The sequence below is a fragment of the Rhinatrema bivittatum genome, chromosome 2 (genome assembly GCF_901001135.1).
Source record: "Rhinatrema bivittatum chromosome 2, aRhiBiv1.1, whole genome shotgun sequence".
In the NCBI taxonomy this organism is placed as follows: domain Eukaryota; kingdom Metazoa; phylum Chordata; class Amphibia; order Gymnophiona; family Rhinatrematidae; genus Rhinatrema; species Rhinatrema bivittatum.
The window spans coordinates 456,578,805-456,603,290 of record NC_042616.1 but is presented as its reverse complement, the minus strand read 5'-3'; the positions used below and the strand labels follow the sequence as shown (position 1 = coordinate 456,603,290).

General features: G+C 42.5%; 1 protein-coding gene across 2 annotated transcripts in view; it reads left to right on the top strand.

Annotated features, from left to right (window-relative positions):
* Window positions 1-24,486, top strand: part of MYH9 (myosin heavy chain 9) — a 419,875-nt gene that overhangs the window by 89,599 nt on the left and 305,790 nt on the right. For both annotated transcript variants that reach the window (XM_029590410.1, XM_029590411.1), the window contains exon 3: window positions 5,643-5,799. In XM_029590410.1, coding sequence (XP_029446270.1) covers window positions 5,643-5,799 — 157 coding nt within the window. The remainder of the gene's footprint in view (window positions 1-5,642; window positions 5,800-24,486) is intronic.

Sequence of the window (24,486 nt, the reverse complement as noted above, 5' to 3'; positions counted from 1 at the left end):
CATCCTGATATTTTCTCATTCCAAAGAAACAGGCCTACGTCCCATCTTGGACCTCCGAAATCTCAAATTTCTACGGAAGTAAAAATTCAGAATGGTATCCTTAGGCACCATACTTCCCCTTCAGTCAGGAGACTGGCTCTGTTCTCTGGACCTTCAAGACTCTTACGCTCACATACCAATATTTCCCCCTCATCGCAAGTACCTGTGCTTCCTGGTGGGTCATCAATGCTTTCAGTACCGGGGTCTGCCATTTGGACTTGCCTCTGCACCCAGAGTATTCACAAAGTGCCTGGCGGTGGCAGCAGCCCATTTACACAAGGTGGAAATACGTCTTTCCATATCTAGACTGGCAACATTCCAATCTCTCAAACTAACAATCTGCTTCACTCGTTGGGATTTCTAATAAACTACCCAAAATCCCACCTCCTACCATCTTGCCTTCTACAATTCATTGGAGCAGAATTGAACACCACAGTATCTGAAGCCTTCCTCCCAAAAGACCGCTCACTCTGTCCACTTTAGCAAACTCTGCATACAAAGCGAACAGACAGCCCATCAGTTCCTCACTCTGCTCAGCCACATGGCTTCCACAGTTAATGTCACTCCTATGGCCAGATTAGCCATGAGAATAATGCAATGGACATTGGCGCCAAGCCATTCAACCACTGTCTCCAATTCGAATATCCCACCAGTTAAGTTCATCTCTCCTCTGGTGGGTGAACACAATTTGCTCTAAGGCCTACCTTTCCAGCAACCAGTTCCGCAAGTAACCTTAACTGCAGATGCATCCACCTTGGGTTGGGGAGCACATACAGAAGGTCTTAAGACTCAAGTTACTTGGACAACACTCAAAGCAACTTTCCAAAAACTTCTTGGAGCTTTGAGCTGTACATTATGCTTTCTATGCATTCAAGGTTTGCCTTTCACACAAGACTGTACTAATACAGACAGACAACAGTTGCCATGTGGTACCTGAACAAACAGGCACAGGCTCTTATCTCCTTTGCCAAGAAGCCACACAAATTTGGGACTGGCCACTTACACAGCAGATATATACAATGTAGTTGCAGACCGCCTAAGTGATCAGTTCCAACCCCACAAGTGATTCCTGGATCCTTCAGTAGCAACCAGGATATTCCAACATTGGGGTCAACCAACAATGGACCTCTTTGCATCCGAGATGAATCACAAAGTGGACAGATTCTGCTCCCTGCACAAGCAGAGAAAGCAGTCAGCCATGGACGCCTTTGCTTGCCCCTGGAACTCAGGTCTTCTATATACATGTATCCTGATACCGCTCATAACCAAAACTCTGAAGCTACAACAGGACAAAGGGTCAATACTCATAGCCCCATATTGGCCTCAAGTATGGTTTCCCATACTCCATGACATCTTGATCAGGGATCCAATTTGCCTGGGCACAGCACCCACTCATAACTCAAGATCAGGGCAGGTTGCGCCATCCCAACCTTCAAACCCTATCACTCACAGCATGGATGTTGAAAGCTTGCTCCTGCAGCCACTTAATCTTTCAATTAATCTCAAGTGCTTGTAGTGTCACGAAAGCCTTCCACATGAAAATCCTATCGTAAGTGGAAAAGGTTCACGACATGGTGCACACAGAAAAAAAAGTATTGACTTTTTTTCCTGCCCCACATCCTCTTTCTAGATTCTCTGGCACCTTTCAGACTCTGGTCTCCAGACTTCATCAGTGCAGGTACACCTGAGTGCTGTATCAGCCTACCACAAAGGAGTAGGGGATGCCCCGATTTCAGCACAACCTCTTGTCAGTAGGTTTGAGAGGTTTAAGCTTAAACCCCCTCTGGCCACCTGTCACAGAATGGGACCATAACATGGTACTTGCAAGGCTCATGCGTTCTCCTTTTGGAACCCATAGATTCATGTGGTGTTAAATTTCTTACATGGAAAGTTCTTAGTAGCTATTACATCTGCTAGTTAGTGAGTTACAAGCACTTGTAACATACTCACCATATACCAGGTTCCTACATGACCATGTGGTACTGCGTACTCACCCTAAATTCCTTCCCAAGATGATTACTGACTTCCACTTGAATCAGTCAATAAATTTGCCCACATTCTTTCTAAGACCCTTGCATCAAGGTGAAAGTTTTACACACCTTAGACTGTAAACATGTGCTAGCATATTATCTAGAATGCACTAAGGTCTAAGTCTACCCAGCTCTGTTTCCTTTGACAAAAACAGTGGGCAAACAAACTCTCTCTAACTGGCTAGCAGACTGTATTGACTGCTGCTATGAAAAAGCAGGCCTCTCTCTCCAGGGATGAGTAAAGGTGCACTCAGGGCAATGGCAACCTCAGTAGCACACTATCGTTCAGTTCTGGTTGCTAACATCTGCAAGGCTGCATCATGGAGCTTTCTTCATACATTTGCAGCTCATTACTGCCTGGACAAGGAAGGACAAGATTCAGCCTTTGGACAATCTGTCTTAAAGAACTTATTTCCAGTATAACCCCAATTCCTTCCACATCCAACCTGCTGTGATTTCAGGCTGCCTCATTTTTTCAAACAATACACCAGTGGTTGTGCCCGTTGCACAAGTTTGCATGCTGTTGGTCCAACACAAAGATGACTCAGCCTGTAGCTTGCTAATCACCCATATGTGAGGACTATCATCCTGCTTGTCCTGGGATAAAGCAAAATTGCTTACCTGTAATAGGTGTTATCCCAGGACAGCAGGATGTAGTCCTCATGAAACCCACCTACCACCCCGTGGAGTTGAGTACAAACAAGACTGAAGGGAGACCCCTGTGGCTCGAGGGATCATGGTATGCTGGGCATGCTCAGTGTTCCAGTCAAAAGTTTGTTTTTTTTTTTCTAGAAATCCCATTTGACTCCATCTCAACTATCATTCATCGGGGCAGACCTGGACACTACTTTGGCCAAGGCATTCCTCCCCCAACAAACAGCCACCCTATCCAACCTGGCTGCCTCCATCCACAGTCAGTGGATGACCTCTGTTCACCTGCTCCTCAGGTTGCTCGGTCACATGGCATTCAGTCCATGTCACCCCAATGGCCCACCGAGCCATGAGTCACCCAGTGGACCCTCTGTTCCCAGTGGTGTCAGGCCTCAAACTTTTGGCACAGGTCCACATAACCACTCCACTCCAGCTCTCCCTTGCCTGGTGGATGCAGAAGTCCAACTTGAGCAAAGGGCTTCCTTTTCAGCCCCCAGCTGCTCAAATAACTTTGACTACAGACGCTTCCAACCTAGGCTGGGAAGCCCATGTTCAACCTGCACACAAGGGATGTGGTCGAGAGCAGAGGCAGCCTGCCAGATCAACTTTCTGGAACTCTGGGTGATGCGGTACGTCCTCTATGCATTTCAGGATTGCCTGTTCAACAGTCATCCTATTCCAGATGGATAACCCAGTAGCCATGTGGTACTTGAACAAACAGGGGGACATGGGCTCTTACCTGCTCTGCCAAGAGATGGCACAGATTTGGTCCTGGGCCCCACTGCGTTTCATGCTCCTGTGAGCCACCTACCTGGCAGGCACATAGAATGTAGTGGCGGACTGCCTCAGCCAGACATTCCAGCCCCTGCCTGGATAAAGACTGTAGACAGGATAGCGTCTTTGGCCAACCTGTCCTCCGTAATGTTTCCAGTATAGTAACCCAACTCTTCCTACCTAGGACCCAATCTGAAGTTCAGGCTGCCCTCATTGCCAACAGCACCCCAGTTATGCTTGTTGCACAATATTGGGTGTCTGGCCCAGGGTGTTTTGGGAGCAGCTTGCTATTCACCCATCTGTGAGAACTACCATCCTGCTTGTCCCAGGACAGCAGGGTTAGTCCTCTCAAAACCTGCCTGCCACCCCAGAGTTGGGTTCACTTCATTTTGTTTTATTTTTTGCTCATACTTTTGCTATAAAAGGAGACTGAAGGGGGACCCCATGTGGCCACAGGGTTAGTGGCATGCTGGGCATGCTCAGTGTGCCAGTCAAAGTTCTAGGAACTTTGACAAAAGTATTCCGTGACGGGCTCCATCGATGTTAACCATCTGTGAGGACCAACATCCTGCTGTCTTGGGAGAACACCTGTTATAGGTAAGCAACTCTGCTATCCTCAGCATTTTCCCCTAGAGATGCTTTTCATGTAAGCATCTAGCATTCTTTGACTTATTGCTGCTTTTTATTCATCTTGCAAGTGTATATTAGATGTAAACCTCTTGTGCTGTTAAAACAGCACATGGATATGATTCATGACAAATTTTAAATTGAATTGTCTTTAAAGTGGTTACTTGAAAATTTAATTGCATTATTTACACGTTTATCTTAAAAGGACAACTTACATCCAAGCTGTTGGGTATACTTTAAAGGGGCAATAATTGTTCTTATGCATTTTGAAACTGGGAATTAGTCTACAAAAGCCCTTCCTGTTAGAATTACCTGTTTGGGTCGTACTATACTTTTTCTTTTCTTTCATAGTTATAACCATTAAGTTCTCAGTCCTTTCATTGTGGATTTTAACTGTTTTATGTAGCCTGTCAAGCAAACTGCTGCTGACCAGCTTGAAACCCTCAAGGCTTATCCTTGTTCATTTGGACATAGTATAAGTTCCCTAGGAATGCCTTCTGTAGACAATTTTTATATTGTCACATTTTAAAGCTGCCTACATACTACTGGAGTCAGCAGGATGTGCAAACTAGATTTCTTCTTCCCCTCAATTCAAACTAGTTGAATAGCATTCATTTGATCTTTGATAAAGTATATGGGCACTTAATACTGGATCTTTCTGAAGATCTTGTGGTGTGGCATGATCTGCTCATTCTCAGTAATGGTCTATATCAGAGTGCTGTATATTGCTTACAGATAAGATAGTAAAAACTGATTTGGAAAGTGGGAACACATTGTTCTCTCTGCCTTTCATTTTATGGGGATGCACATTTTTTGACATGCAGGCATGAATTTGCCATAATGCATGGATGACATCTGGCATAAACACAGACCTAGCACTTGGAGTTCAGTGAAGACTTAACAGAATCGGGGTAACTTGCACAGAGTGGCACTTACTGCCATAAGCAAATTGCTGGGCAGACCAGATGGACTATTTGATCTTTATCTGCCATCCTTACTCTTACTTTACTGAGCATGAATGAGTGTTCCCACACGTGTCTCATGAGCTCCTGCTTTCCCCATTTTACTCATCTACTGTAAGTATGGCTGGATTTAGGGGGGGATAAGTGTCATAGTCCAATGGCTAGGATGCCCATAGCTCCCAAGGACAAAACACATCCTTGTCTTGCTCAAAGAGCAGTGTGTATGGCTTTATATAAACTATTTGGCTAACTTTTTTTTTTTTTCATGCTCAAATGAGATTTGTAATTTTCAGTAACTCTTTGGAGACCTGCTGGAATTGACCTGTCTATCCACGCAGGGTGCATGGAAAACCAACCAGTCCTCATCTTGTTTCATAGGATACATTTAGATTTCACAAAATATTGTAATGGGTCAACTCCTGCATTAGTTTCCTTTTTAATTATAAATGTAATGATTTTAGCTCCTAATATTGGTTTACTTGAAAATATTGTTTCAAAGGAGAGATGAACTGTTGTAAACCTGTTTGAGTTTGATTGTTGGAATATTTTTCTTCTGCAGACTTACTCAGGCTTGTTTTGTGTGGTCATCAATCCTTACAAGAACTTACCTATTTACTCTGAAGACATCGTGGAAATGTATAAAGGCAAAAAGAGACATGAGATGCCCCCTCACATCTATGCCATCACAGATACTGCCTACAGAAGCATGATGCAAGGTGCGTGTTCAGTGTATTAGTGGGATTGTGCTAAGTTTATGGCTACAGATGCAAGGCAAATTATTGTACATCAGGATAAGCTCACTTAGGAGTCAGATGGGAGGAGGTGCACTGCTAAAAATGTTGTCCTGTGCCGAGACTACAAGTTAGCTTAGCTTGTGAGTTAACTTGTAACCCCAGGTTAGATGCCTGTAATGTGGTAAGATTCCCATAGTTGGATTTCTTTGTAATTGCAAGAAACCTTACTCTGCATTACTGCCATGACATCTTCCTCCATAAAGATTATGCACATATGCCCTTTGCCTAGTAATCTGAAAGATGGTTACAGACTTTTTTGTATGGGGTATATAGCACTAAGATTTTAAACAAATCTTCTTTTTGGAGTCACAGAGGGTTCAACAGTGGCTTGTCTTGGGAGACAATTTGGTGCAAGAGTTCAAGAAGCTGTGGTTAAACTACAATGGAAAACTTACCTCTTGTCATTGTATAGAGTAACACAAAGGTGGCATTGTACATTAGAGCACAAAACTTGTAGATGACTTTTGGGTAGACTCCATATTTAATATCAGTGGCAACAAATTTTAATTAGTCATTACTATACTTTGGTTTCTTGGCAGCAAATTGTAAAATGCTTAAAGCAGGCAGAAAGGCTGACCTAGCATTAAAATTTGCTGTTCACTACTGGAACCAGGCCTGTGCAGAAGACATCACTGAGGATCAAGCCAGAGAAGCTGCCATCTGTTGGGAATGGTGGCAGGGGTTGGTCCATAACAATGGGCTAAATCTGTTGCTGGTCCTGTATATGGAAGGGAGAATGCTAGGAGAGGGCTGGGAGAGGAGATAATCTAAAATAAAGGAAAATACAATCAAAATATTCCATAATACCATGCAAAAAACCCCCAAACTTCCCAGTCTTCAGAAGTTTGATTGGAACCTAAGTTCTCCATATTTTTTGCCTAAGACTGACAGTAGCATTGACTTCAGTTCTCAAGGGCCACAAATAGGCCAAGTTTTCAGGATATCTCTAATGAATATTCATGAATTGCACATTGCCTTGATTGTATGCAAATCTGAGGCAATGCATATTAGGGATATTCTGAAGACACGTTTGTAATCATCCATGACAAGAAATGAATGCTGCTGCTATAAGTTCTCCCCCCCCCCCACCCCCCCCAAAGCTAGGACCAGCAGGATGGTAGTTGTCACCCATGGGTGACATCAGATGGAGCCAGACATGCCCAGCATGCCACTATCCACACGTTCATGTAGGGTCCCTCTTCAGTCTCTTCTTTTCGTGGAGCTTGTGCCTGGTCCCCCTTGGTCCTCCCGGTTTTAGTTAGTGGGCGGTGCAGTAAGGTTTTACCTTCTGTGCGGTAGATTTGTCGGCTCCGACATCTCACTTGGAAAGTGCTCTTTCTAGTTGTTATAACATCAGCTTGTATAGTCGGTGAGCTACAGGCACTGGTAACATACTCACCTTATACCAAATTTCTCCACGATCGTGTGGTACTTTACACTTACCCTAAATTTTTGCCAAAGGTAGTTTCTGATTTCCAGTTAAATCAATCCATAATAGTTCCTACCTTTTTTTTCCAAAACCTCTCACACCCAGGTGAGCGGGCACTGCATTCCTTGGACTGTAAACGTGCACTCTCCTTTTATTTGGACCGCACTACAGCCCATAGGAAGTCCACCCAACTCTCTCTTGAGACCAAGCTGGAAATTCCAGTGGGCAAGCAGACCCTGCCCACCTGGCTGGCAGTCTGTATAGCCTTCTGCTACCATAAGAACATAAGAAAATGCCATACTGGGTCAGACCAAGGGTCCATCAAGCCCAGCATCCCTTTTCCAACAGTGGCCAATCCAGGCCACAAGAACCTGGCAAGTACCCAAAAACTAACAAGCAGGCCTTCTGCTACAGGGACGCATGAGTGCATTTGGTTAGAGCCATGGCAACATCAGTAGTGCACCTCATTTCTGTACCTGTTGCTGATATCTGTAGAGCTGCTACTTGGAGCTTCCTCCATACCTTTGAAGCTTATTGTCTTGACAAGGCTGGCAGGCAAGATTCCATCTTCTGGCCACTCTGTACTATGTAATTAGTTTCCAGTTTAATAACCCAACTTCCTACCTACACCCACTATGAAATTCAGGTTGCCTTCATAACCAACAGCACCCCTGTTGTGCCTATTGCACATTGTTGGCTGCTGTTTGGTTCATTCTGTTCAGGCATCCTGTAGCTCGCTATTCACCCATATGTGAGGACCACCATCCTGCTTGTCCTGGGAGAAAGAGTTGCTTACCTGTAACAGGTGTTCTCCCAGGACAGCAAGATGGTAGTCTTCACGAAACCCACCCTGCAGAGTTGGGTTTGCTTAAGTTTTGGGTTTTTTTGCTACAACAGACTGAAGGGGACCCCTGCTGGATGCAGGGTTAATGCCATGCTGGGCATGCTCAGTGTCAGTTAAAATTCTAGAAACTTTGACAAGTGTTCCGTGCTGGGCGCCATCTGATGTCACCCATATGTGAGGACTAACATCCTGGTGGTGACCTGGGAGAACACCTGTTACAGGTAAGCAACTCTGCTTTCCGCTTCTCCACAATCAGCATTTTCAGGTTTGTCCTGAAAGTCCCGGAAGCAAAGGTTCCCTCTCCCGGCACAGTTCTCAGTCAGCAAGTTTTTCTTTTATGGAAATCTCTTCTTGGAGCCCTGTACAAACCACCTAGAGATGTTTAGAAGTTTCTGCCTGATGTTCTCTAGTTCGACTTGATGTTCCAAGCCAGCTATTTCTTTGATTTCTTCCATAATTCCTAGTAATTCCTTTTTGTGGTGTTTCAGGTCTTTTCACAAGCTGCAAATCCAGTCCCTGAACTCTGCACATAGGGTTTAAGTCCAGTGAAAACATTTGTGCCATCGGGGCTCACCTCTTCAGGGCCTTCCGGGCCACCTCCATCACTACACTGTCTCAGCAATATTGCTATTTTTTTTAGATAAAACTGGCAGAATTCTACTGACTTCCTTTTAGCTGCCATTGTGGTTTTGGCAGGTAACAGCTATGCTACAAAGCAAAAAATCTGTCTGAAGGCTCCAATTGCACAAGATTCTAAAGGCAGAGCGAAGTACTGTATATAGGCTTCCAGCTGTCTGACACCTCTCAAATGGAAACTATTCTCATGTTGGTGTCATGGAGCCATTTGCATGTGAACCAGACAACTTAAGTACTTGCTCTTTCTACTTTATCAGTGAGTTTCTGTGCCAAAGCTGCCTACCATTTTCAAATTGAGGGTAGACTAATCTCCACACATCCTTTGATATTCGGGTTCTTTCAACTGTCAAACCCATTTTATGGGACCTGAATGTGATTGTAGTACAGCTAACGAAGAGTCAGTTTCTCAATTTCTCATGTGCAAAATATTCCTACTTGCAATCATGTTAGCCAGAAGTCAGTGAGCTCAAGGCTTTAGATCATTATTCGCCTTATATGTAATTCCTCCATAATAGGGTGGTACTCCGTAAAGTTTCTACCAAAGTTGTTTTTCTATTAAAGATTTCAGCTTTCTAAATTAAGTAAGCCATCTTACCTATGATCTGTGAGGTCATACACACAAAGGTGAGAGACCTTCATTCCTTGCTGTAAAACTCTTGGCTTACTACAGGAAAAACTCCTCAGCCGCATCAGGTCTCGCAGCTGTCTTATAATCCTAACTGAGCATAGCAGTAACCAAACAAACCTTGTCCAATTAACTAAGACTTTATGGCTCATTATACTATAGCAAGCAACCAGATCAGACTTTTATCAACTTATCAAGTGAGAGCAGTATTGATTGAAAACATGTGCAGTTTGGTCCTCTCTGCACAGCTTGAAATCCCATTACCGTGTGGACAGTTTTTCAGAGTAACAGTAAATTTGGACAAGCAGTTTGTATAACCTGTTCAGGCTACTCTCCACAGTGGGGGCCCAGTTTGCTTATTCAGTAATAGCTTGGGATTCCCCACATGTATTGGCTAATTCAGCCCTGCTTGTTGACAGAAAGCAAGCTTACTTACCATAAATCATGTTCTGTAGACAGAGTGAATTAGCCATGCTACATACTCTCTCTCACTTTCCTGGAGAATCACCTACACATCTAGGTTTAACTCTAAAATTGACTGGGTGGGGGAGGGGGGGCTTAAGGCAACACCTACATGGAAATTCCCACACATGCTTGGGGAAAAGTTCTAAGCTTAGATAGTAGTCTGGCAATATCAGGTGACCTTGCCTACATGTCATGGCTAATTCATCCTGTCTATGGAGAACAGTTTCTGGTAAGCGAACTTCCTAACTTCCTTTGCAAAAACGGTTGTCTCCTCCCCCAGCACTTATGCCTGTCCCTATTTCTCATGAATCTTGATTTCCATTGTTTGAAAAATACCATTTTGGTTTTAATTGCATTTCACCTCACCATTAAGCTATGCTGACAAGTCATTCGGGGTATTTATTTTTATTTCCAGTTTTTTATACTACACACTTGGGATAAACCTGGCCAATGCAATGTACAACAAAATTACAAACTACAGGTAACAGCAAAAACAGAAGTAAATACAATCAAAATACTGGGCTTCCAAGATGGTGTTTCTAAAGTGTGCACTCCTCTTGCAAACTTTGGGGCTGATGTAATGAGATCTGAGCTGAAAGCCACGCTGATTTTTTGGGCACGTGTGCGGCAAACAGCAGAGGCGCAGGGTGCAATTATGGCTTCATATGCTAATTAGATACACGCATAAAATCCACACACACCAAACGTATGCGCCATAATGCACGCAGTAACGTGTGCTCATGGCCCTATGTAGTAAAACACGCAGACATTTGCGCAGAAATCCTCAGGACAAAAGCCTTTTTCAAAAAAAATGAATAAATCAGTGGTCAGAACTTGCTGTGAAGGTAGGTGGAGCAATATCTAAACCCTTCATGGTCTGTCTCCAACCGCTGGCAAGTGTGTGAAAATCAGATCTGCAATTCTGCTTCATTGAGAAGCTGCCTTCTCTCTACCAGTTCCATCCACTGCTTGGCTGACCAGCAAAAGCATCACAAAAACTGGTCTCCACACTGCTTTCATTTACCTCAGGTACTAAAAACCCACATTGACACGATCTCCCTGCATTGCCCGTAAATTGCCTCCTTTGCATGCCATTAGTATGCACTCACACAGAAAACTGCAGATCTGTAAGCGTGCTTGTATGCACTCTTTCCACACACAAAACACTTACTAGATACCGTATATGGCTTTGCATGGGAAAACACACGTACAAACCCATGGCAGCTTCATAGCCCCTTATTTCATCAGCCCCTTTATTTTGGCAGCTGCATCTTGTTTCAGGTTTTTCTAATTTACTTAGTCTCCATTTTAGCTTACTGAAGTAGCTTTACTTGGCTTCTACCCTCCAGTGCTTATCAAATTTGATTGCATTATGATTGCCAAGCAAGTTTGCCACTTTCATCCCTTATGCAAAGTCCTCTTACACTGATCTATAAAATAGTTCTCCCTGCTTTTCCTCCCTCCCCATCCAGTGGTTCCACAACTAGCTGCTGCATGAAGCAGTCATAACATTTAGGAACTTTACTTCCCTAGCATGTCCTGATGTGACTCAGTATAGGGATAATTAGCAACACAATTAGTAAATGAGAAACTTCAGTTTTTCATTTAGTTTTAGGAGAAAGACAATTGTAAACATTTTGTACATTAATTCAAAATACTGACTCAATGGAATGTACAGGAGCAGCTATTTATACAGTGTTCTAAATCTAAATGGTATTCCATACTTGTGGCTGCCCCACAGGGCTAAGAGAATACCCAATCCAATAGCTCCATCTGTTGCACTTACCCTGAAACTTCAGTTTTATTAGCTTTTCTAATCTGTTAAATTTTAGCTTCCTCCTCCTTGGCCCAAGAGGCAATTACAATAGTAGGATGTGTTCTCTTCACATTTGGAGTTTATATCATAGTCAGTTTCCGGGAGAACTTTTATCCTCTGTTCTATGCCACCATTTTGGGCTGTCGTGTTGATTGTAGCCAGTATTGCAGTGTCATTGATTTTATCCTCCTACCAGGTCTTGGATGCCCATTATATGAATTTTCCTTTAGTGACATACTTTATAATACTGAAGTCTAGTTTTTTCAGTGTTTTGGCATCTGCAAATTCTGCATACACACTTTAAAATGTCTTATCCCTTTTTATTAAGGTTTTACACAGAATACAACATCCAAAACTATAAGCTTTTACATTAGACAGTTTAGTCATGTGTGTGCACTATTTAAATCCATCTGGGCTGCTACTTCAACATTTTTATTAGTGTCTGTACTGTGATATTCTAACGTCCCTGTTTTTGCCAGTATCCTTTGAAAATACCTCCCTCCAAATCATGTGCAGGAAAGCTAATCTTTAAAATGTTAGCACAAGCAGCCTGATTCTATGCTGGAGAGTTGGATTTTGTTGGCTAGTTTGACTTTGTGGTGTAGAATTCTCGACATACCCATTGACTTTGAAGCTTTATTAGATTCAAATTGTAGTAACAAAACTTAATGGGCTATTGGTTATATTGTGAGAATTTATTTTCCATGGGGATAATCCCCTAGACTTCCCCTCTCATCCACCCTCTGCCAAAATGAACGATTCACTACTAGCACTAGTGAAGTGTCCCTAATTCACCTACTAGAAATCAGTAAGCTTATTCTCCTTACCATTGACAGAGCAGCCCTTCTTACTTGGATACCACTTCTGCCAACTTTAGTCAATTTGAATGTGTAGGGACACTAATCTCTCAGGACCAATTTGTGCAGATAGGATGCTGGGCTTAATGGACCTTTGGTCTGACCCAGCATGGCAATTTCTTATGTTCTTAGGAAAAAGTCACATGTGTGGACCAATCTCATCTATCTATAAAGAATGGACATGCGTTAGAGTAGCCTTACTGAACTTTTTAAGGCAAATGTTGGAAGGCACTTACGTGGTCAGTCTGATCCTGCGTGTTAAACGCTGTATAGTGAACTTGCTCAGTGCTACAAGGAAACAAAATGAGTGAAAATCTTATATATAGAACAAAGTCTATGTTCAGGGTAGAGATGGTCGACGCTCTGTTACGAGGGTGCCGTGAGCTACCTGTTGCTTTAAGATGCCATGATAGACAGCCATTTTTAAAGGGAAAAGAACCGCTAAAACTGGAAAGATTGACAACCAGAAGTGACGTGAACTCTGCACGGCAGATTAATGTAAACCATTCAGTTTTATCATTCAAACCTGTAGATTCTAATGTTTGCAGACGGTAGATCCACTGGTTCTCTTTATAATTAAGGATGATGGATCACCCCAGTGTTCCCTAAAAGTTCTGTATCATAGGTGGTAGAACATGGCATACACCTACTAAGCCTGCTTAATATATTAACACTTATGGTTAACTTACCCCTGATTCCAGCTTCAGGCAATACCTTTGTTCACCTCTGAAGCAGTCTCGAGCTGGAGAATGTGTGCAGGAAAGGAATGGCTTCCTGGGCTTGGTACTGGCAGAGCTGGCAGGTGGTCTGGAAGGAGATTTGCATCTGGCTCTGGTGCTTGACCAGATGTCAGGGCTTGCTTTTGCCCGTCACTGTCTCTCACTGTCATTCTCTGCACCCAGGCAGGCACATCCTCTCTGGACTCCGGGCTGCACCTAGTCTTCTCCCTTCTTGATAGTAGGGAGTTCCGGTCTGCTTCTGACCTCTTTTGCTTGCAGGGATTCTTTGGCACAGTTGCTTGCTTTTTCAGGACATGCTCTTCAGGTTTTCTCCCAGGGTTTGTGCTCCTTTGCTTCCACCTTTCTCCTCTTTGGTTTCAGGATTGCTGCCTTTTCCTTCTTTGCGCCCCCCCCCCCCCCCCCCCCCCCCCGTCTTATACTTCCTGAGTATGCATAATCTCATGCATAACGATATGGTGGGTGGAAGGTAAAAGGAGCAGCGGCTGTCAGCGGGTTTGACAGCAGATGCTCAATTTTGCTGGTGTCAGCTCTCCAACCCATTGACAGCCGCTGCTCCTTTTACCGTGGACCCTAATTTTCATAGGCCACCCTCCTGAATTGCACGCCCAAGAGTGGCATGTGCCCGCTGGGAGACTGGGTGCTTGCCAGCTCTCCCGCGTGTTTTTCTGAATCTGCCTGTAAGTTGTAACGAGGCTGACAAGTTAGTATAAAGTCGACAGAACAGTCATGGAAAATTAGTGAGTGCACAGTGCATAGAAAGTGAACATTCTATTAAACCATAGTATGTGACTCTAGGTATAATCAGGATTTCAGACTTTAAAATCTACCAGTGCCACAAGTTAAAATGCAACAGAATGTGTCAAAAAATCCTGTTTAGAATTATGAAACCCATGCAAAACATCTGACAACTTACCTCATGCTTGAAAGACAGGCCTTGAATAGCTACAAACATTAGGTAACTAACAAGAATGAAATTCTTCCTCCTTAATACAAAGGTCTGTCAAAGATTAAACAGTTGTGCCAGGTTTATCTGTCACACATACAAGTCATAGCAACATACCGGTGGGCCGATTTTTTACTTTTTTTTTTTTACTTTTGGGGCCTCCGACTTAATATCACCATGATATTAAGTCGGAGGGTGCACAGAAAAGCAGTTTTTACTGCTTTTCTGTGCACTGCACCGGCAGAAATTAGCGCCTACCTTTGGGCAAGTGTTAATTTCTGAAAGTAAAATGTGCGGCTTGGCTGCACATTTTACTTTCTGTATCACGCGGGAATAACTAATAGGGCTATCAACATGCATGTTGCGGACGCTATTAGTTTCGGGGGGGGGGGTTGGACGCACGTTTTCGACATGCTATTACCCCTTACTGAATAAAAGGTAAAGCTAGCGCGTCCAAATGTGGGTTAACAGTCCTCCACCGGAGCGCACTGTACTGTATCAGCCTGCTAATATGGTAACAGCTGCTGCAGAACAGTGCACCTTTTCTGGCTATTTTGCTTTAACAGGATAACTATCTTAAGAAAATCAATACCAATAAGCTTTAGTTAGTGTATTTATTGAATATCAGTATTGCCCCATGTTTCTCAACTAGATAGCTTCTTGGCTTTGTCCCTTTCTCTCTGGGTGGTGGTGCTTGCAATGCTCTGACTGGTGTCTTTTTTTACTTTGTCTCTTGTGGCCTTCTGCATGTTTATATAGTTTCAACTTTCTAATGGCAATTAGCTCAGCATTTCACTTGGATCCAAAATGGCTGAAGCCTTAAAAAAAATTAATAAAATAAACCATAGGGGTAAGCTGACTAGCATAACATTTTTCATCAGGATGCAGAACTTACCTCTAGAGAACTTAGATTTTTTTTTATTTTGGTGTATTCTTCCACCACCACAAGGCAGACTACAATGAAATAGCATTTACAGTTTTTATATGTAATACAATTGCTCAATACTTGCCCATCTTCCTACCCTCACTGCTCTAATACTTTTACTGTAACACTTTTGGTATTTAGGTAGAAAGCAGGTAAAGTCTAAAGATATAAAGCACTTATAATTCAGTATGGCTCTGGAAGCAGTTTTTGAGACTCTAGTATGGGCCTCTTTTTCTTTGAGGAAAGGATAAATATGAAGGAGCAAGTGTAACAGTTACTGGAGGGGTGGAAGGGAATTGGGGCCGGAGGGTGCTGGAAGCCAATAGTGACGGGGGGGGGGGGGGGGGGGAGATTAAAAAAAAAATGGATAAACTGAGTAGCTTGCTGGGCAGACTGGATGGGCCGTTTGGTCTTCTTCTGCCGTCATTTCTATGTTTCTATGTTACTGTAGTTGGATTAGGTAACTGTGCAAGGATAATGTAACAAGTCTGGAACTTGTTACAAACTTGGTAGAGGTTTGCAGAGGAGTGGAATGCTTTTTTTGTGGTTGATTAAACATGGGTGGGAAGAAAAATGCAGCAGTCTTAATTCCTTTTAATGATTATCTTAATGCTAGTCTTGTGATGTCACTGGTTTTGCAGTGGAAAGTGAAAAGGCTGAAGGTAGCAAAATCTAGATCACTGTACTTACCTACTGGTAAGTCATCTGTAGCCTGTGAAGTAACACATTGGCCTTAAGCTGCAACTTCCGTTCTGATAGTGTTCTAGCCATGGTGACATCACCTCTGTTTGGGCTTTCGCCTTTTATAGACATAAGTTTTCTGACTGCCAGTAAGGAAGTGATTAGGGCATGTAGGTTATACACTGCAACAGGTGTACCTTCCAAGCTAAATATTTTATTCAGAATCTTTTTAATTGTTTAAAGATTATATGTTTACATATTAGATTATCTGGATTACTATAACCTTTGAGGTAGTAACTGAAATATGTAAAGCATTCAGCTGAATTTGTTTAAAGTGATGTATGTTAGCAATTAAGATAAATCCAAAGTTTGAATTTGAAGCTTAGTATCAAAGATTACTGACCTTTTAGTAAACTTAAGACTATTGCTGAAACCTTTAGAGCCCTTAGCAATTTTTCAGCTGTCATGTAACTTTCACAGTAAGATTTCATTTTACAGTGCTATATTTAGATTAGAACAAATTTGACAGCAAATCTGTTTTGATGAGGATACTTTTGATGCATTAGTATTAAGACTATATTGTATTCTCCCCTTCCTCCATCCCTTTTAACACCTGAAATATCCTTTAATTATTGCTATGTGTTCTGTTTTTGCCTAGATAATGTAACATGACTGAGATGGTAGCCTTGGAGCAATGTAGCAGAAAACATTTTGTGGGATATGCATGTCCATCCTTATGTTTAAAGGATATTTTGATGTGAGAATTGGGAATATATCAAGTTCCTTTAAAATGCATTGGATCAATGTTTCTATAGAACACTTTTTTTTTAACCAGGATGAATCTACACATGCAGGGCAGTTAACCATTTGAAAATCCTGTTCTATAACTTAATCCAGGCAGGTAACCTTACTATGCATCTCTGCCCTACTCCTTAACCAGAGGGGCATATACAAAGACAGTATAGCAACAGACTAACTAGGTTTCTGAAGCCTTTTCTAATAAGTTAGATTCTAGTTTGAGCATTGCTCACAAAGCTAAGCCTGTTTAATTACTATGTAAAACATGTTTATGGTAAGAACATAAGAAATTGCCATGCTGGGTCAGACCAAGGGTCCATCAAGCCCAGCATCCTGTTTCCAACAGAGGCCAAACCAGGCCACAAGAACCTGGCAATTACCCAAACACCAAGAAGATCCCATGCTACTGATGCAATTAATAGCAGTGGCTATTCCCTAAGTAAGCTGGATTAATAGCCATTAATGGACTTCTCTTCCAAGAACTTATCCAAGCTTTTTTTGAACCCAGCTACACTAACTGCACTAACCACATCCTCTGGCAACAAAACCTGGTCGAAGAGATCTCAGGTACTGTCATTGTGGTATTAGTTGTGAATTTATTACTATATTTAACACTTTGTATTTTCATGTTTGGTCAAACTTTAAATTACAAAAAAAGCTTCCAAATGGTTGAAAAGGAAACATTTTGGTTTTCAGTTAGGGCCGGGTTTAAAATGTTGTTGCTCATAGGTAGAGTGCCATGGTAGTGCCTCTTTGAAGCTGTTTGCTTTCTTTAGGGCCATGTGCTAAGGCAGGCTCCTTTTTGGTCTGCATATTTTGGTTCCTTCAAAATTTGGTGCCCTAGGCAATTTGACTAAATCTGGGCTTGAACCCAATTATAATTTAGTAAACTGGCACAGGTGAACAGTTTGCATTAATTCAATGCAGCTGCAATGAGATACTTGGGTCACAGGACTGCAGAATAAGAATACATTTGCAAGGTAGAGCTCTAGCCACATATTGGCACGTTGCCTTGTATGACCTCAGTTGATTTTAGGTTTGGGCTGCCAGCTTGTGGAGTAGATAGGCCCTAGGACAGCTGTAGTTTATTTTAGTAGTTATGAAGGTTGCTTTTCTGTATTGCCTTCCATATTTTAGTTTAAAAAATTAAAAAGTTTACCTTTAACATGTTTTGTCTTTGTTAGGTTTGTTCATGTTTATTTCCCTTTATTTGAAGAGAACACTTAGTAGCCTGTTCATGCTTAGCTACTATAGTTCTTGCAACAGCAATACGAGTCAAATAACCCATCCGCCTCTGGGGAGAGCCAGCAGAGGGAATAGTTCTAGTTGAACAAAATTAGTTTTAAGGTAGTGCTGTAAAAACATTGCCATACTGGGTCAGACAAAGGGTCCATCAAGCCCAGTATCCTGTTTCCAACAGTGGCCAATCCAGGCTACAAGTACCCAAACTCTAAGTAGATCCCATGCTAATACCAATAAGTGACTATTCCCTAAGTCAGCTTAATAGAGATGTGCTAACAACCAGTTAGGGTGCCCGCAGAAATGCAACTTAAAAATTAAAATATCAATTCAGAGGAGTTAGCTAGAAAAACAGTGCGTACTAATTGGTATTACTGCGCACTAAGATATGCAGTGCACAGTAACTCCATTAGTGCGCACTAACACGAAATACGAATTTTGCTGAAATTTTGGCAAAAATCGCTTTGTATACCGGCGCTACCGAACCAGGACTAATTAGACAATATTGTTGATATTGTCTAATTCGTGAAACAAATGCACATCCCTACAGCTTAATAGCAGTTAATGGACTTCTCCAAGAACTTATCCAGACCTTTTTTAAACCCAACTATACTAACCACATCCTCTGGCAACAAATTCCAGAGCTTAATTGTGCATTGAGTGAAACATTACCTCAGATTAGTTTTAAATGTGCCCCATGCTAACTTCATGGAGTGCCCCCTAGTCTTTCTATTATCTGAAAGAGTAAATAACAGATTCACATCTACCCGTTCTAGACCTCTCATGATTTTAAACACCTCTATCATATCCCCCCTCAGCCGTCTCTTCTCCAAGCTGAAAAGTCCTAACCTCTTTAGTCTTTCCTCATAGGGGAGCTGTTCCATTCCCCTTATCATTTTGGTCGCCCTTCTCTGTACCTTCTCCATCACAATTATATCTTTTGAGATGTGGTGACCAGAATTGTACACAGTACACGAGGTGTCTTGCCATGGAGCAACAGAGGCATTGACATCTTATTCACCATTCCTGTCCTAAAACTTCCTAACAGTTTGCTTTTTTGACTGCTGCAGCACACTGCATGAATTTCATTTAGTTTTACTTGAAACAATACCAAAGGGAGGGGGGAACAAAAGGACACAAGGCTGGGTTGCTGCTGCCCCCAGCTGCTGCTGCCAGCCCCCACCCACCCATGCTCATGAAACAAAAACCTAATGCTCTTCACATCATATTCCACTCTTCCCAGACCAATCTTACCCCTATTCATGGGTTGTGTGACTGCACTTTGCCAGTCACTAACATTTGCTCCCAAGTAATCTTTTTCAGCCCAGGGGGAGGGAGGGTGTTCAGGATTCCCTTGCTGTGACACTATTTTGGGGGGAAGGCTTGTGTGGGATATAAATATCTACATGGGCGTGTTCAGTTTAAGTGGGTTAGGAGCTGATGAGAAGGAAAAGCTTAGAGATCTCTGGATCTAAAATGAGAGGGCTGGAGAGAAGAGTATGAGCTTTGCTGTTGGATTTTTTTCCCCCTTGTCCTTGGGGGACTTTATCAATAGCTGGAATTCTTAGAGGAGAGATTTTTGGAAGATTGCTTAAGTCTGGAGGGAAGGGCATCTCTGGGATCCTTAAGGCTAGATTCAAAGATCTTTTTATTGTGTGAACAGAGAAAGCAAGGTTGAAGTTGGGGACTCTTGACCAGAGAATTCAAGACCTGTAGATTTTTGAAGAGTTGGATTACAGTTGAGTTTTTGGGACTTGAATTTTAAGATTTCTGAGCTTGGGTATTTTTCCATCTTTTGACCAGTGTATGCTGAAACTGCTCCAGTTACCCTACCTTTTGAGGATAGGGGTTCCTTAATGGTGCAGGAGAAAAGAGACCAGTAAGGATCTAGAATGGACAAACTATGGTTTTTGTCACTTTAATATTCTTGATGCTATTTCTAATTCTCACTATTTTGGCTTGGATACTCATCTTTATTTTAAACACATGACCATTTTTTCCAGGGCTTAGTTGAATGCATAGACATTGGAGTGTTTGGTACTTAACCCTTTTGCTATTTTTTTTCTTCCTTGCTCCTATTTTGGGACACTTGCTTTGATGCACAGTGCATTTTTAGGACTTTATCCAGCTGGAATATGAGCCATTGTACTGAAGAATGATTGATCATGCCAGAGGCCCAGGAAGAGAGCTTTACCTCTGCCAGAATTCAAGTCTGGCATCCTAGCTCCCTTGGATGATCACAATACAAACTGGGGACTTGCTATAGTTGCAAGAAGTTGAAATGGGACAGAGCAATCCCTGGTCATTTCTGCATTTTGATTAACATTGTTTAGACCAGGGGCATTTAAACCTATGTTAAGGCCCCCTCCCAAGCCAGTTGGGTTTAAGGATATCCCTACTGAATATGCATGAGAAATAATGCATGCATATTTATTTAGCATTTTTATATACCGACATTCCAATAACAGTTACTGATCAAATCGGTTTACATTTTAACAGTAACATTGACAAGTAAATGTCTTACAATGAACAGGTCGATATAACTTGGATAAGTATATAAGGGGTTAATAAGGAGGTAGTGTGCAAATGAATCTTGTGCATATTCATAAGTGATCCTGAAAACCTCACTGGCTGGGGGAGGGCATAAATACTATTTAAGCACCCCTAGTTTAGAGAGACTGACACATGTACAAGGATGTAAAGCAGTTTTTTGTTTTTACAAGGCATTGTGTACATAGAGATGAGTTATAGTATGAACCACCTAGTTTCCATACTGCAAGATGTTTTAAGATTTGGATAAATGGTTTCCATTAATCTAGTTCTCATGTTAAAGTGATTTCCTTACTCCCTCTCTTGCTAAGCTTGTTTAAAAAAAAAAAAAAAAAAAAAAAAAAAAAAATTGGCCTATCCTTAATCATAAAATTCAATGTCTTCAGTTTACACGTTATCTTTCATAGTGTCATAGGAACATTTTTCCTTTTATGGTAAGATTGCTGCTGTTGCATGTTTGCACTTGTGAAAAAAATTCCTACCATTAAGAGAGCTAACAGCTGTGGCTTGTAGAAGCAGCATTAGATTGGTAGAAATAAACTGTTTTAGTTTGTAGTGTCGTGAAGGTGACCAAATGTGTCCTGTTTAATGCTGCTTTTTTTTTTTTTTGCTATTAAATACTAAACACCCTTTTTAGTTTGCTTTTGGTTTAGCCTCTTAACTGGTTATCCCAAGTTTGGAATTTTAGGGCTTCTCAGATCTGTCCTCTGATCCCCAACACTGATATTCGGGGTATCCACAGTGAATATGCATGGGGAAAATATATACACCAGATTTTCAATGTGTGCAATTTTCTCATGCATAATTGATACCCTGACAGGTTTGAGAAGCTTTGTATTATGGTATTCATAGAGTTTGGGAAGTTGGGATAAGCAAAAAGCGCACAACCTCTGTCCAAAAAAATACAGGAAAAACAAACTACCTTCATCTTGCTCTGTTAGCAACTGCTCAGTAGTGCAACACAGTTGCTGGCTATTACTCTTGGACTTCTAAATCTAGAAAACTAACAGGCCGATACAGTGCGCTCCGGTGAGGCGCACTGTTAACCAGCATTTGGATGTGGGTTTTTGACATGCTAGCTTTACCCCTTATTCAGTAAGAGGTAATAGCGCGTCAAAAGTGCGTCCAACCCCCCCCCCCCCCCCCCCCCCCCGAGACAAATAGCTCCTGCAACATGCAAATGCATCTTGATGGCCCTATTAGTTATTCCCACGCGATACAGGTAAGTAAATTGTGCAGCCAAGCCGCACATTTTACTTTAAGAAATTAGCGCCTACCCAAAGGTAGGCGTTAATTTCTGCCGGCACCGGGGAAGTGCGCAGAAAAGCAGTAAAAACTGCTTTTCTGTGCACCCTCCAACTTAATATCATAGCGATATTAAGTCAGAGGCCCCAAAGTTGTTAAAAAAAAAAATAAAAAAAATAAAAAATTTTAATTTTAAAATGGGCTTGTGGGTTGAAAATGGACGCTCAATTTTGCCAGCGTCTGATTTCCGAACCCGTGGCTGTCAGCGGGTTTGAGAACAGATGCAGGCAAAATTGAGCATCGGTTGTCAAACTTGCTGACAGCTGCCTCTTTTTTACCACGGGCCCTAATTTAAATAGTTACTGAATTTCGCGCACAGTGGCCTGTGGGTGCTCGCCCGCTCTCCCTTGTGGTTTACTGTATCGGCCCGTAAGTTGTTACTTTGTATAACTTTAATAATCAGATATTTAAACTGAATATTTGGCTTCACCTGTTTACCATCTTTGCTTTCATCTTGTTTCTAGACTTTCCTCTTTTTTTTCCTTCTGATCCTTGAGCTCTCCCTTAATCTTTGGCATTCTTTCATGTCACTGCTATTTCTCCCCTCATCCCCATCTTAGTCTGCTGTTCCACATTTATACCGGTTATCCATGTCCCATCCTGTCCTCATCTCTTGCCCAGGAAACTCTGCATAACACAGCATGCTCACTTCATCTCCCCTGCAGCAGACACCACAATCCTGGCCAGCAGTCAATCAGATCAGCCTCTAGATGGCTGCCTGAGATGACTCATAACTTTATTGGCATGACAAGTTTTGCATGCATTGCCAAAGTAATATACAGAGTGATTAAACAGCCAATTGTAAGCTGCTTAAGCCCAGTCATTACTACTTTGGCCCTCTGCAGAGCAGTAGCTGCATTCAGTTCTCTATGAATAAGAGGTGAATGGGCTGCCATCAGTCTGCAGTCCCTCAGCACAAACTGCCAGAGTAGCTGCCTAATGCAGCCTGCATCTATTCATGGTCTCAGGCCTAAGCTGTCATGTGATCAGGCCAGCATGTTCATGGTTCTAACTGCCTTTGTGGCAGTAAGCAGACACTTTACTCTGATACTGCAGTGTCTCCTCTTCCAACACATTTGTCATTCCCGATAGACTGTAGGAAGAGAACTGGAGATAATGTACAATTCACCCTTTGCTCTATAGTCCTGCTACTGGGAGATCCAAGGCGGAGAGGGTAAAAGAGCCTGGGAATCTTAAAGATCTGGAAGACTTGGGCTTTCTGGCTGTGCCCTTCAAATATTTTTTTCTCGAGCAATATATGTATGATGCTGGTGCTTATAGGTTTTACTATATTTTCATAAGTCCCTAGCTGGAGCGGAGGAAAGAATATTTAAAATATCCCAGGAGTAAGGGAAGGAAAGCAGGAATAAGGAGTGAGGAAAAAGCTAGGACAGAGGTAGGGTAGGAAACTTCAGTTCTCAAGTGCCACAAACAGGTCTGGGCTTCAGAATATTAATGAATAGGCATAAGACACATTTTGTATAATGTCACGTAATGCCTCTGCTACTCCTAACATCCATCCAGGGTTAACCCTGTGGCCACTCAGTCCTGCCAAGCCTTCCTGCATCTATGCACATGCCCCTACTCTGGCAGCTTGCCATCAGCCAACTGGCTCCTGCTTGCTTCTGGGCAAATGCCCTGCCTGCAAGTTATCCACAACCTAGGAGTCATGGTTTCTAGAAAATAGCTACAGACCAAATACACATCAGGATCATCAATCAGTCCAAGACGGGCAGAGCTAACAAATTTATTTAAAAATAAGAGGGAACAGTGAATTGAGATTCAACTTGTAAAACAGGTAAAATAAGAATTTAAATTTAAATGCTAAAAATTAGCTAAACACTTTTCACTGTACCTATCGGTGCCTAGAGAGCTTCAGGAGGTGTGCTGCCTACTGGACTTGGATCTGGGTGGGGATGATGGCCAATTGGGGGGGGGGGGGGGGGGGAAGGGGGAAAAGAGGTATGAGGCTTTGATCTCTTTGCTCTTTTTTGTGCAGATTCAACAATTACAGATTGGTGATCCAGTTGAGTTTTCTGAAAGCCTGGAGCTGACTGCACCAAATAGGTAGTCAGCCTTTCTGTGCACTGGAGCCAGGATGTTCCCAGTTCTTCTTGAGGAGATCCAGAAGAACCTGGTGAATAGGGATTGGAGATTATTTCCTTGGGAGCATCCAGGAATTGGAGCAACTCAATCTGTCATCCTGTTCAGTCTGCAATTGGAAGGGAACCAATTCAGACATTTCCTTCACAAAATTTATAAAGGAGAGGTCCTCTGGAGGAGAACACTTCCTACCTTCAGTGGGTGAAGGTAAATCAGTGTCTGGCGAGGAATCATCAGTCCAGGTATCATAAGGATCAGCACCTGTCCCTCTAGGAACTAGAGGGGGATGGGGTGGTGGGATACCTGAAGGCCCTGGTCTAGGCTCCGAAGGAATCAGAGAAATTATCAGAGGCGCAGGCAGAGGGCACAGATGGTTGGATCGGTGGTGAGGGACATATCTGCATTGATGGCTGAGGCAGGACTCTGGATGGAGGGATGCAGAACAGTGTTTCTCCTCCCAATGACGGTGTAAGTGGAGAGGGCACTGGAGCAATCAGTGACCCAGGGTCAATCGGTGGAAAAGCAGCAATTAGCGCTTCCATCCTGGAGAGCAGCGGTGCCAATGCTGCTGGAATCAGGTTGGTGCTCGGTTCCACAATTGGTACTGGTGCCTGTGCCGGAGGAACCTGGAGTTGTTGCATCGCCTTGTTGAT